The 13220-nt window shown below is 39.8% G+C and overlaps 1 protein-coding gene and 1 pseudogene across 1 annotated transcript; both read left to right on the top strand.

The window, feature by feature from the left end:
• The first annotated feature begins 423 nt into the window (after nucleotides 1-423).
• LOC128509754 (BOLA class I histocompatibility antigen, alpha chain BL3-7-like) lies at nucleotides 424-5306 on the top strand. Its single transcript, XM_053481588.1, has 4 exons — nucleotides 424-712; nucleotides 936-1226; nucleotides 4815-5096; nucleotides 5179-5306. The coding sequence occupies exons 1-4, from the start codon at nucleotides 424-426 to the stop codon at nucleotides 5304-5306; spliced, it is 990 nt and encodes a 329-aa protein (XP_053337563.1).
• LOC128509888 (uncharacterized) lies at nucleotides 4216-4334 on the top strand (annotated as a pseudogene).
• Nucleotides 5307-13220: the final 7914 nt, after the last annotated feature.

Genomic DNA, 13220 nt, shown 5'->3' with positions numbered 1-13220 from the left:
TTTATTTCTTCTCAATTTTTTTAATAAAGCCCTTTTTTTTTTATAGATTAGGTCTGTAATAAAACTTTTTCTTTATCCACATTTCCTGCCCATTTCCCTATGAGCTGACCTGTGTTGCCTACAATGAAATTTGTTTAATTAATGTCCCTGGGCTAGACCCAGGCTTCCTCTTTAATCACTCAGTGCTCTGCCATATTTAATTTTTGTTGATACATTACAATACAAAATGCTGGAGTGACAAACAGGCAACTTTTTTTCTGCTTTCGGTTTTGCAGCTCCACACCCAGACAAAACCCTTACATTAAGTTTATTCAGATTAACTTTTTTAAACATCAGTGTACTCTGAAACTGGAAACTAGGATGTGCCTAGTGAGACCAGGTCATGCTTAACGGCGACAACAAGCTTTATGGTTTTTACAATGTATGAAACTTCATAGTTTTATATGTGGTTTGTCTTTTACAGACACACACTCTCTGCAGTACATCTACACTGTTGATGGGCAATTCACTGCTGTTGGTCTGGTGGATGGACAGCAGGTTGTGTACTATAATAAAAGTAAGATGAAGATGATCCCAAAGAGTGAGTGGATGAAGAAGATTGAAGCTGATGATCCACATTACTGGGGCAATGAGACACGGTATATGAAGGAGCAGCAGGTCTGGTTCCAAATAATTGTGAATCGAGCAAAGCACAGATTTCATCACAATGAAGGTAAAGCACATTCAGGACTTTCAGCACTAGTACTAATTTCCGACATCATACTGTACATGAAACACAACCTAACTAAAGTGTGCTAGTTCACAAACAGGCTCACTCCCAGTTTATCAAACTAAAAAGTTACTCAGTACCCCTTTAGTCTTATATCCGAAGCACATGTTTAGAATGTGTTTTTTACATTACACACAGAATTGTTAAGGAAAGGAAACTCATCTAGGTGTGTGTGCAGATCATAATACAGTACAGAGGATGTACAGCTGTGAGCTCGATGATAATGATGTCATCACTAGAGGATACGATCAGTACTGTTATGATGGAGAAGATTTCATCAGTCTGAATCTGACAACTGTAACCTGGACTGCAGCTAATGAAAAGGCTAAGAGTTTTGTAAACAACTGGAATCCTAAAGGCACTAAGGCTGAATACTGGAAGAACTTCCTGGAGACTGACTGTATTGATCGGTTAAAGAAGTTTGTGTCTTATGGCAATAAGACTCTGCAGAGGAAAGGTACTGTGTGTGTGTGTGTTTTTAATCACTACAGCCATTCTCATTCTCTCTCTCTCTTACACACACACGCACGCGCACACAGATGGGCACACACAGATGCAGACTTATAGACACAGACACCAATAGGGCTGGGCAATATGTACAATAGGATAAATAATATATTTTATATATATATATATATATATATATATATATATATATATATATATATATTGCTCATTACTAATATTTATTAGAGCTGTAAGCTGCATTATTAATTCCATAAAAATGAAAAATCACATCTGTGCAATTATTTAATAACAAAATGCGGCAATTAATACACACATGCTCAGAAATTTATGTTTTTAAATATAATTACATTTAATATATAATAATTATTTTTTATATTTTTGAGTTAATAAATTAACCAATCCATTTATGCAGCACACACTACAGGAAATTTGGAAACACCACTTAGCCTAATCTGCTTTGGATCATGGGAGGAAACACACTATCAGTGAGAGAACATGCAAACTCATGACACAACAATAATAAGACACTAATTTGTGTTCGCAGTGTTTTGAGACAGGTGTAGGCGTGTGCAATGAGTGGGTCTTGAGACTAATTTCCTCACAGAGTTTGGGGGAAAAGGGCTGGTGGCTTTTAAACACGTGCCCTCTGAAAATGCATTAAAAAAATTTGGCCCACTCAGACGATCTTTTTGATCGTCATAGAATCGTTACTGGCTGATTGATCAGTGCATCTGTATATCTGTAGAGCTACAATAATATCATTAGTCATGTTTTAGAAAAATTTCCCACCAAACAGCATTTCAAAAACCACACCAACAGTCTAACAGGTTTATTTTTATTTATTTATTTGTGTGTGTGAGATACAGTAAGCTTACTGTGGTGCAGATGTGCTTCTGATAAACAGACATTGTTTATTCAATTATTCATCTTTCCCTCTCATTCAGTACTCAGTCAGTAAAATAGAGGCCTGTTGTTTTTGGCCTTTCGGCTGCTCCCGTTAAGTGGTCGACACAGCAGACCATCCAACATGCAGAAACTGCAGTTTTGGAGTTGCTCTGACCCTTGTTCAGTTACAATATCTTATTATAATGGCAGCTGGAAGCAGGTGGAATATATTAGGCACCCGAGCATTTTGTTCCTTATGTTGGTTTGTTGGCAGTAGAAACAAAATGGGTTTAAGGGATTTTGACAATTCAAAAATTGTGAAGGAAAAACAGAGAACCGGAGACAGGGTCATGGGTGGCCAAGGCTCACTGATGCACATTGGGAATGAAGGCTGGCATTGTAGTCCGATCCAATAGAGGAGCTACTGTAGATCAAACTGCGAACAAAAAAGGTTAATGCTGGACAACCTTATGGCGTTTTCTCACTGGGGTCCAGGAAACGTTTCCGAGCATACTTGGCCCCGGGACCAATTGATTTTTGTCTGTGAGCATGCAATAGTTCCTGGACTGGAGGTGGAGGTGGTCTTGGGAACGATTCATGCGTTCCCAAGCATGGAAGGTAGAAGGTAGTGACGTAGTTACTGTTTGACTCCTGTAGACAAACAAACATGGCTGAAAAAAAATCTCTGAAGTAATGCCAAAGTACTGTTTGCTAGAAATTTAGACAGATGAAAACATCCAAAGACAATTGGACACTACACATAAAAACTCAGATATTTACAGATGATTTACATGCGCGTGTGCAGCAGCAGTAAACCAGGCCATGCAGGGTTAAACAAACTGAGGCTCGAGCAGTACACTGCGCACGTGCGATACTGAAGTGAGGAAAAGATGGAAGAGAAGTGTGATGGAGTCGGAACCCCTCTGTCCCACGACACCATCTACCACCATCTACCAAATCAGACAGCATGGATCCTGGTCCAGCAGAGAGCCTGCGAGTGAACAGTAAGTTAATATTAAATACTAAAGTTATGAATGCTGTTAAAGAGAGTCTCATATTATCACATCTCCTGGTAATTGTCTGTGGATCTTGCGGTGACATTTTAACTGCATATAATAAGATATACAGGATGATCCTTAAAGAAGTTAACTCCTCATGTCTGCTTACTTTAAGGCCCCAGAAAATTTCCCTGTTTAAAACAATAGAATGTGATGAACGTACGTGCTGTGCTTATGACTATTAGAGTTATAATAGGTACTTACTCATTTTATGTAGAACCTTTATGTATCTACTCCAGCACATCTCAGAGACACTTATGAAAAGTGAGATGCTGATGATCCACATAAGCTCCACACACAATTTCAGGTTATCTGTGATTGCGGAAACAATTTGGATGTTAAAAGAATTTAATTTGTACAAGCTGTTTATTGTTGCAACCCTCAGCCAATTCCTTGCCTTTATACTTTCTTGCAGACAGATGCTGGAGGAAACACAGACAGACCTCTGACAGTAGCACAAGACCAGCTAACATCAGAAGAAAGAGGAAAGAGCAGGAGACTCCTGATGCCTGCATGAAATCACATTTTGATGGAGGAGCACTGACTACAGAGGAAGGAACATTGAGAGATCTGTTAAATTAAAATATATACAGTATATATTTGTTATAACTGTTTAATTTAAGTAACACATTCTTTTGCTAATGCAAGTACATGTAATATAGAAGTTACGATACATTTTAATGTTTACATTTTTCATATTTTGACAGCTTGCTTAAATTTTACTTGAATAATTTTTAATAAAACATTTTGCACACTTAACCAGTATTTTGTCTTTATTCCAAATCATTCACACATCTTGGATTTTACAGTAACATTTATGTTAAAAAATGCATTCGGAAGACACCCTTCTCCAGAGCGACTTACATTTTCAGCTCATTACACATCTGAGCAGTTGAGGGTTGAGGGACTTGCTCAAGGGCCCAACAGTGGCAACTTGGTGGTTGTGGGATTTGAACCTTGGATCTTCCAGACCATAAGCCAATGCCTTAACTACTGAGATACCCCTGCCCGTGTAGCTATAAACATACAGTATAACATTATGGCCATACCAGCCTGAGAGCGCCCAATCTTGTCTGATCTCGGAAGCTAAGCAGGCTTGGGACTGGTTAGTACTTGGATGGGAGACCGCCTGGGAATACCAGGTGCTGTAAGCTTTTGGGGCAGTAGTAGCTCAAAGGGTTAAGGCACTGAGTTACTGATCAGAAGATCGGCGGTTCGATCCCCAGCTCCATCAGGTTGCCACTGTTGGGCCCTTAAACAAGGTCCTTAGCCCTAACTGCTCCAAGGGCGCCATATCATGGCTGACCCTGCACTCTGACTCCAGTTACGCTGGGATATGCGAAGAAGCAATTTCACTCTGGGATTAATAAAGTTCTAATTATTATTATTATTATTATTATTATTATTATAAACTCACTGCACACAAAATGTGGGTAGCAGGTAAAAAAATTATTAGAATGAAAACAGAAGTCAAGATAAAGCATGTTTTGGGGGTCGACGCTGAAAGTTTTATTTATTTAACTTTTTTTTTTTAAATAATGGAATTATTTTTTTTCATTTATTTATTAATTTATTTTTTGTGTATTAATGCATTCATGTTTTTTTTATTATTTTTTTTGTGTGTGTCTCTACAGTTTGTCCCGAAGTGTCAGTGTTTCAGAAACACTCTCCTTCTCCAAAGATGGTGTGTCACGCTACAGGTTTCTTCCCCAAACCACTAAACATCACCTGGCAGAAGGACGGAGAGGACGTGTATGAGGAGGTGGATCTCAGAGAGACGTTACCCAACCAGGATGGAAGCTTCCAGAGGAGAAGCATTCTGAAAGTCCCAGCTGAGGAGCTACAGAAACACACCTACACCTGCGTGGTTCAGCACAGCAGCTTGGAGAAGGAGTTAGTGCGAGAAGTACCAAAAGGTCCTAATAAACTAGAACTGTAGAGAGTGAAAGCTGATTTCTGGCTGCAGCAGATAGTAAAGACCCTGTGCTGATTTAACAGGTGGAGGATTGATTGCTATCATCACTGCTGTAGTCGCGGCTCTCATCACTCTCGTCACCGTTGTTGCTGGAATTGTGGTCTGGAAGAAGAAGAAATCTGGTGAGAGGAGGGTCACTTACCATCAGTAGTTCACGCTTCATGCCTGTGCCACAAAACTGATGGTAAGTGAACCTTTAACACTCTAATAATACATAGACTACTGCTGTGTGTGCATCTTTTAATGCTTCACTGTCAGGTCAGCAGAGATGTGGCTGCCGAGCTTTCAGCTATATACTCATACACATTAACACACACTTCTACATAATGAGAAACGCCACCCCAATGCCATGACAAGTTTACTTAAAATGGTGACATTTTTTTGTGTGTGTGTTTTTTTGTTTTCTTTGTTTTTCCCCACTCTTATTTTTTTTTTTTTTATAGAATATGGGAATTTTTCTAGTTATATTAAAACAGTACATTGTTGTTACAGAGTCTGTGAGCTACAGGTGACAATTCAAGACGGCTACTGCTATTCCAAGTCAACCGCTAAAAAAGCTTTTATATTTGAGTAGCAGTCAGGTACAGATGACGTTGAAGTAGCAGTCAAAGTAGCATCCTTGAGTAGCAGTTGGGTGCAGATGACTGCTTACCAAAGATGTTTAAATGAAAAGAGTGGAGGAAGGGTAAGGAGAAGGAGAGGGGAGCTTACTTAAGATTCACATACACACACAGCGTTGTGTAATTTGTTATACTTTTATTTTATTTTTTGTGTTAATTTTTATTAGCCTCGTCCATCCCTTTTTTCTCTTTGAAGGTGTTTTTGTAAATGAAGTGATATTGTACAGTAGAAAACCTATGGTGTTATACCCCTATCTTAACTATGCGGTTTGACTCGCGATGGACCATCCTTGGTTCTACCAGCCGACCCTCAGCCCTCCGTGGGCGTTTCAGCCAGCTGCTTCCACAACCTTCCCGCCAGCTGCTTCCACGACCTTCCAGGCACCTGCAGGTCCTCCTCTGTCCTTCCAGCTTCCTGTAGAGCCTCCTTCTTTACCGTTGCAGCGACCTGCAGTACCAAACTGCTTCATCACCCAGGGTGCTCTCAACCTCTGTAAAAAGCTTTCATCTTTGAACAGCAGTCAGGTACAGAAACGGGCAGATCCGCAGGCTGCTACCACACGGAGTTCTGAACAAACACACGGACATTTATACATGTCAGGCAATCAGTCGGAACGAGCCGCACCTGGCAGCGTGTTTACTGTATATAAAGGGTCCTGATACCTCGCTACTTCGTGTGATCATTAGATCACACCAATGAAATTATCAGAGCTAAAAGAAAAATTAAAAAGGAAGAAAGACATAAGATAGACAAAGGCAAAGCCCCAGCCTCTGCCTATCTAAAAATGCCGGCGAGTGAGAGAGAGAGAGAAAGAGAGAGCGACACCAGGGCCATGCAGAGATGTTTAAAGGGGCAGGTGCTCAAAGTTAAAAAAGATAGAACAGGCTAAATAACAACAACTCACATTCATACTGTATGACTGTCATCAGGTGGGTACAATGCAAAGCAAATGTAGCAAATGTTTTACCAACTGGTACATGTTTTAATGTTACCTGATGTTACCTCTTTGTAATCCAGCTCATTGTAAGTTCACTTAATTAAATTGTGCAAACTCGTTGCCTTTATTCAATTAAGTAATATTAACTTTATCATATCAAGTATCATTTAAGTCATATTTACTTACGCATTAAAAGTATTCCTTACTTGTATCCAGTCACATTTACTTAAAGCATTTAAGTTTCATTAACTTAACTGAATCTGTGATTTGAGGAATGGTACCAGTAAAGTTTAACTATAGCATATAACAATAATTATTATAATTTATCAATATAATAATTGCCATTTTCCTACTTAATTTTATTTACAGTGTCAAATACATTGCAACTAGTAAAAGTCACAGGTCTTCATTTAGATCACTTCAAAACATTTATTTTTTCAAAATGTTGATTACAGCAGAAATGTCTGAAATAATTGAGAAAATCTGAATCAACACACATTACTATCATTTATTGGATGACTGCCACTGGGTGCTAAACGAAAAGTCCTGCATCAAAATTGACTGTTCAGTCATAGGTTTATTATGATTCACTGGCAAATGCACAGGATTCTTTTTTACTGAGCGCTAACTGCTTCAAACAAAATACTAAATAATAATTTATTAACTTTTAAAGATGAAATTCTCTCAGCATTTTTATCCCACTCCTGCACCTGTTTTTAAGAAACAATAAAATTTTTTTCAATTTAAATTTTGATTGACCACACAAAAGTGCAAAGAGCAAAGCATATTGCACTCTTCAAAATCAGGACAAATTACTTCTGCCATAGGGTGCAGTAGTAATTCAAGGTTGTCTTAATTAAAAGCACAAAGCATGTCTAATGTGGAAACCTAAGAAGGGAGATAATAATAGTATAATAATAGTTATGCAAGTTTAAAATTATTATCATACTGAAGATTGTGACCAAAATATCAAATACTCCATACACCATGCAGAATGTCTTAGGAAAACTATGTAGCTCCACTGAACTGTCATCCCAGAAATAAAGTCAACAGAACGGTTAAATGAAAAACCTCTGCTGTCTAAACATCTCTACATTCGTATAACACAATCCTTATTTAAAGTGCTTTTAAGCAGACCATGCTGACGGATACACAATAACATTAATACAAGGATACTGTGATCCATTAACATATGTCAAACAATGAAAATAAATTATATAAATTATAACTTAAACGTTTTAAGCCTATTAAACAAATATTAATGCTGAACACACAACTGAATCAATTCAAAAAGTAGAATTAAACAAATATTTTTTTTCTTGCTATGACATGTGTGATGACATGAATCATGTCATCCCAGTAGTGGCTATGTGAACTGCAGGTCAGATAATTTTGATCTAAATGTGTTGATTTAAGCAAATAAGCAAATAAGCAAATTAAGGTTCTTCAAAGTCTGAAGTTTTGGTTTCAATAACATTGATCCCAGATCAAGCATGACTTGCTGGATGAAGTTGAATGTGTTCTTCGTGTACTTTGGGTAATCAAGATGGAGTGCATATGATAGTCCAAACAAGAGACAAACAGCAAGAGGCGGGTCCCTGACATCATCCATAACAATACCTACCTCTATGATGATAGCAGTGGAGACTGGACGTACACGGATCAACGAAGAGCAGCGAGGAGAGTCTTCATTGTCGACTAACAGAATGCCAAGTTTTACAGCTATACTTACAAAGCAAACCTTAAAAAATTCTAAGGGGTTGTCCCCAAGAAGGACAGGGAGACCACGAAGAACCACAGTGCGTCGAATTGTAACTTCCGTTTCCTGAAAAAAACAGAGGCGTTTATGAAATTCCATGTTATTCAGAGTGTGTAAAAAATGGCATTGTTTGTCATTTGTAACAGTGTAGTTTCTTGAAGGAACCATATTTCATTTTAGTATTTTTATCTGCAAATGAAAATATTAAAATACATTTTTTTTCTTTAACATTTAAAAAATCATGAAGAATAGTAAAATAATTTAAAGAAATAATTTAAATTATTCAATCATGCCATGTCCAATTATATGACTTTCTTCAGGCAAATACAGTGGTGTGAAAAACTATTTGCCCCCTTCCTGATTTCTTATTCTTTGGCATGTTTGTCACACAAAATGTTTCTGACACTTTTTCACACAGGGCCATGTAGGTTTGGATTTTTTTCTCCCTAAATAATAAAAACCATCATTTAAAAACTGCATTTTGTGTTCAATTATGTTATCTTTGACTAATAGTTAAATGTGTTTGATGATCAGAAACATTTTGTGTGACAAACATGCAAAAGAATAAGAAATCAGGAAGGGGGCAAATAGTTTTTCACACCACTGTACAAAGATTTTAAGGAAATAATTTTTCGGGGGGTTATATATAAAATGGGCTACTAGTTTGATGCTTAAATAACAGTGATCATGACAATAATTCATATGACCCACATGGACAAATCATAGTCTTCTAAAGAAAAAATATAGGTGGGTGCAAGAAACACTTTACAATATTTGTAAAGTTTTAAACTGCAAAATCAATGCTTCCAGTCTGTCACGAGAGTGATCATGCAGGGGGGTGTTGTGACCCCATGATGTTTGTGGTGTTAAGGTTAGGTCAATGGGTTAGTATGAGAAGTAATGTTGGAAGCATGGAAGATCATCAATTCTTGCACAACTTTTAAATTTGCTTACATCACAATGTGCCCTTGGTGATCGTCCTAATAACATTATACTGGAAACATTGATTTGAATTTAAAAATAAAATTCTGAATATTAGTTTTGTCCCCCCACCCCCACCCTTTGCATCACTTAAGAAAATGGCTGATTAACATGAGTCAAATAAATTTTATTTTTTTTTAAGCATCTTATGCATCTGGGATGACATGAAGCTCAGTAAAAACATGCAGTAGCAGCAAGAAATTAAGTCTTATTCACACATGAATAATCATACCTGATTTGATGTTTGATTAGCGTTTCTTCTTGACTCAACTTGCTCTAGTAATTTTGATAACGTTTGACCCAAGGTTCCAGTTTTAGACCGAAGAATCTTCATTAGACAGGGTGTGTGTCTATCAAGTTCATCAAAGAATTCACTCTGAAGATTCTTGCAGGCAATCCGAGTAAATTCTGCAAAAACCTAAAAACAGAAAATCATTTAACCAATGAAACATATGCAAATAGGCAATCACAATAAGATTTCTTACCTCACGCTCAGTAAAAAGTGCTGGCCAGCGTTCCATCATTGTTCTAATTGGTGGCTCCGCTTTCACGATTTCTTTTCTTCGTAAGGGAAATGTTTGGTCCATCTTTTGGGCGACCAAGGTCTTGTTTGGCAATCTTTTTCGCATTTCTTCAACAAGCAGTTCCCTATCTTTTTCAAGAGATATTTTATCCTTTCCCTAAGGAAAAGCAGGAAGGTAATTTCTTTCATCTCTTCGTGGTTTTTTAATGTTTTGTTTTGGAGGCTGTCCTTCAGGAGAGTACTTGCCCCTTCTTCCTCCATTAACAGAGACATCAAGGCATCCAGCTTTACAGAGTTTTGACCAGTAATTGCCCATCTTAAATTTAAGACTATTTTTCCACCCTCCGCACCCTGTTAATGATCCTTGCTCTCGAAGACACAGATGCTTGTTTATAAGGGCTGTTGCAACTTCAGCAAAATCTTCATCAGTAGGGTATGCTTTATATGAGTACATGCACTCTGCCAATTTTTGCAGTATTTCATGTTTCATGGCTCTTGAAACAGTAAGATAAGTCCCATCCCTCATATGAAGTAGGTCTCCTTGTCGCAGTCTGTAGTTAATGTCAACCGAAAAGTCAGGAATCTTAAAAGACTTGGGCCACTGATGTTTGCTGGACGAGTTTGAACTGTCAGATGACAAAATTTCTGTATCAAAAGTGCTGTGGGTGAACTCTGCTCTGCTAGGCATCTCATTTGCTGAACAAGTTATCTGTTCATTAATTTCAAAATTCACCAAAGGAACATGAGGAATAACTTTCAGTGTTGCTTTGTTAGGAAGATCACTCATATCACTGAAATTGCAGAGTGCATTATTGAAGTCAGGATCTTCATACTGCAATGTGAAGTCACAAGTCAACTGAAGTTTCTCTTTTACCTCAATTGTAAAAGCTTCTACCGAGCTAGGCTTATCTGGCAAAGTTAATTTACATATATCTCCATCATTAATGATAATTCGGAGAATTATTCCTCGGTCCATGCTGAGCATCCCTCTATTGAAAAAAAAAAAAAAAAAGGCATGTTTGGTTTAGAAATGTATTCTCATATATTTATTATTTTGCATAAAATATACCGTTTTAATGTGACAAAAGGCTTTCCTCTGGCTCGGTAAGCTGAGAGAGGGAAAACATCATTTAATTCAAACAGTTCAGTGATTGAATGGGGACTTAAATGACTGCCACAAAGCTCATAGGACCTTAAGTGTTCATTATACCATGAGGTCAATTGTCTGCAGACAAAGACAACATGTTAATAACTACAAGTTTTGTAATCTGTCTGAATTCTGGGAGACCGGAGTGTGGGGTTACAGCCTAAAAGTGACTCAGCCGAGGTTCATCATTCTAAATATGTCCAAGATAACAAGGGAAACACATCCTGATGGCTAGAGTTCGTCAGGGGATTAAAAAATGCTAACAATGTCCTTTTTGGCCTTTACTGCGTTCCGTAGAAGCTCAGTGGTCCGCGCATAACCCTTCGCGGGCGAGCCTTCTCCTAAATGCGCGTTCCCTGTGCCGATTTCACGGGGGTGGGGCTAAAAAAAACGTATCCTGATGGGGGAACCAACTTCGACACAGCACCGGCACAAGTCACGCTACAAACAAAGCCCTTTGCACCGGCTCTTTGCATTTCCACATTCCTGCGCGGGACACACAGGGCGCTCTCGCCGGCTCACGGCACTTCCGCATTCCTCCCAGGCTCACGTCACACACAGAGCTCTCACTCCGGCTTCCGCATTCCCGCGCCTCTCGCTCTCTCTGCACACTCAGCTTCCCGACACAGAGGAGCGAGCGCCCCAGCTACAATCACAGTCGTTAAGAAACCTCGCTGCCAGCCAGTTTCCAATCTCACATCCGGCAGTTTATAACATAATAAATTCATAGGAGTTGCGCCACTGCACTTGGAACCATCTCGTCCTGCATTCCTAACAGCTTTCTAACAGTATAATCTGGCCATATATGGATCCAGCAGAGGCAGCTCACCTGAGGGGGGCACTGGAGAGCCAGGGAGCCCTCCTAGGCAATCACCAACAAGAGATCAGGCAGATCACCTCCACCCTTCAAACCATCACAGAAACCTTAGCGTCACTTACCACTCAGCTACAGCAAACACAACCACCACCCAGCACCTATTCTACAGTCTTCTTTTCCTTCACATGCCACTGGTCATGAACCACGCCTACCTGCCCCACCCACTTATGATGGTGACCCTTCTACCTGTCGCTCTTTCCTGTCACAGTGTTCCCTCGTTCTTGAACTGCAGGCTGCTTCATTCCCCACTGAACGATCCAAGGTGGCTTATATAATCATGCTCCTCTCAGGGAAAGCAAGGGAGTGGGGAACAGCATTATGGGATGCCCAGGTCCCTTGCTGCTTCACTTACAAGACATTTACTGATGAGATGAGGAGGGTTTTCGACTGTTCGTTCTCAGGACACCAGGCGGCAGGACAGATACTTCTACTACGTTAGCGATCAAGCTCTGTTTCCAACTACGCTATTGATTTTCGGACGCTGGCGCCCTCCTGTGGCTGGGACGAAAGGGCCCTTTTTGATTTTTTTTTCAATGGACTCTCGGACTCAATCAAGGATGAGCTCGCGGCCCGGGAGCTTCCATCTGACCTGCACAGCCTTATCGACTTGGCGACACGCATTGACGCCCGTAAACGATCCCGACGGGAGGAGCATCGGTCCTTTGGGAAGTTTTACACTCCAGCGTCCACATTTACTACTCCTGAGTCACCTCCAGAACCTATGCAAATAGGTCGCACACATATTTCTCCAAGGGAGCGTCAGCGCCGTAGTGATGACGGGGCTTGCTTTTACTGTGGCCAGGTAGGCCATGTTGTACGGTCCTGCCCACTAAAAGGTCGGGCCCCCCAGTAGGTCTGGGGCTACAGGGGGGTCCTGCCTTCACTCTTTCCCCGGATCAGCGTGCATGTTTTCCTGTCACCCTGACCCTGGACAGTCACTCCTACATCACCCACGCACTAGTAGACTCCGGGGCCGATCAAAACCTGATCTCCACTTCTGCCGTTTCCCAGTTCAAGATCCCGCTCACTTCTTTGTCTCAACCATTCATTGTTCAGGCCCTCGATGGCAGTAGACTTGCTCCGATTACTCATTGCACCACTCCCGTTACGTTACAGTTTTCCGGCAATCACATTGAGACCATCACTTTTCTCGCTGTCCAAAATGCTCACGCACCCATTGTCTTGGGGCTCCCGTGGTTAAGACTACATAACCCTCACAT

Source organism: Clarias gariepinus, chromosome 21 (assembly GCF_024256425.1).
Source record: "Clarias gariepinus isolate MV-2021 ecotype Netherlands chromosome 21, CGAR_prim_01v2, whole genome shotgun sequence".
NCBI classification, from domain to species: Eukaryota; Metazoa; Chordata; class Actinopteri; order Siluriformes; family Clariidae; genus Clarias; species Clarias gariepinus.
The sequence above is the reverse complement of the archived record's forward strand: the minus strand, read 5'-3'. Positions and strand labels throughout refer to the sequence as shown.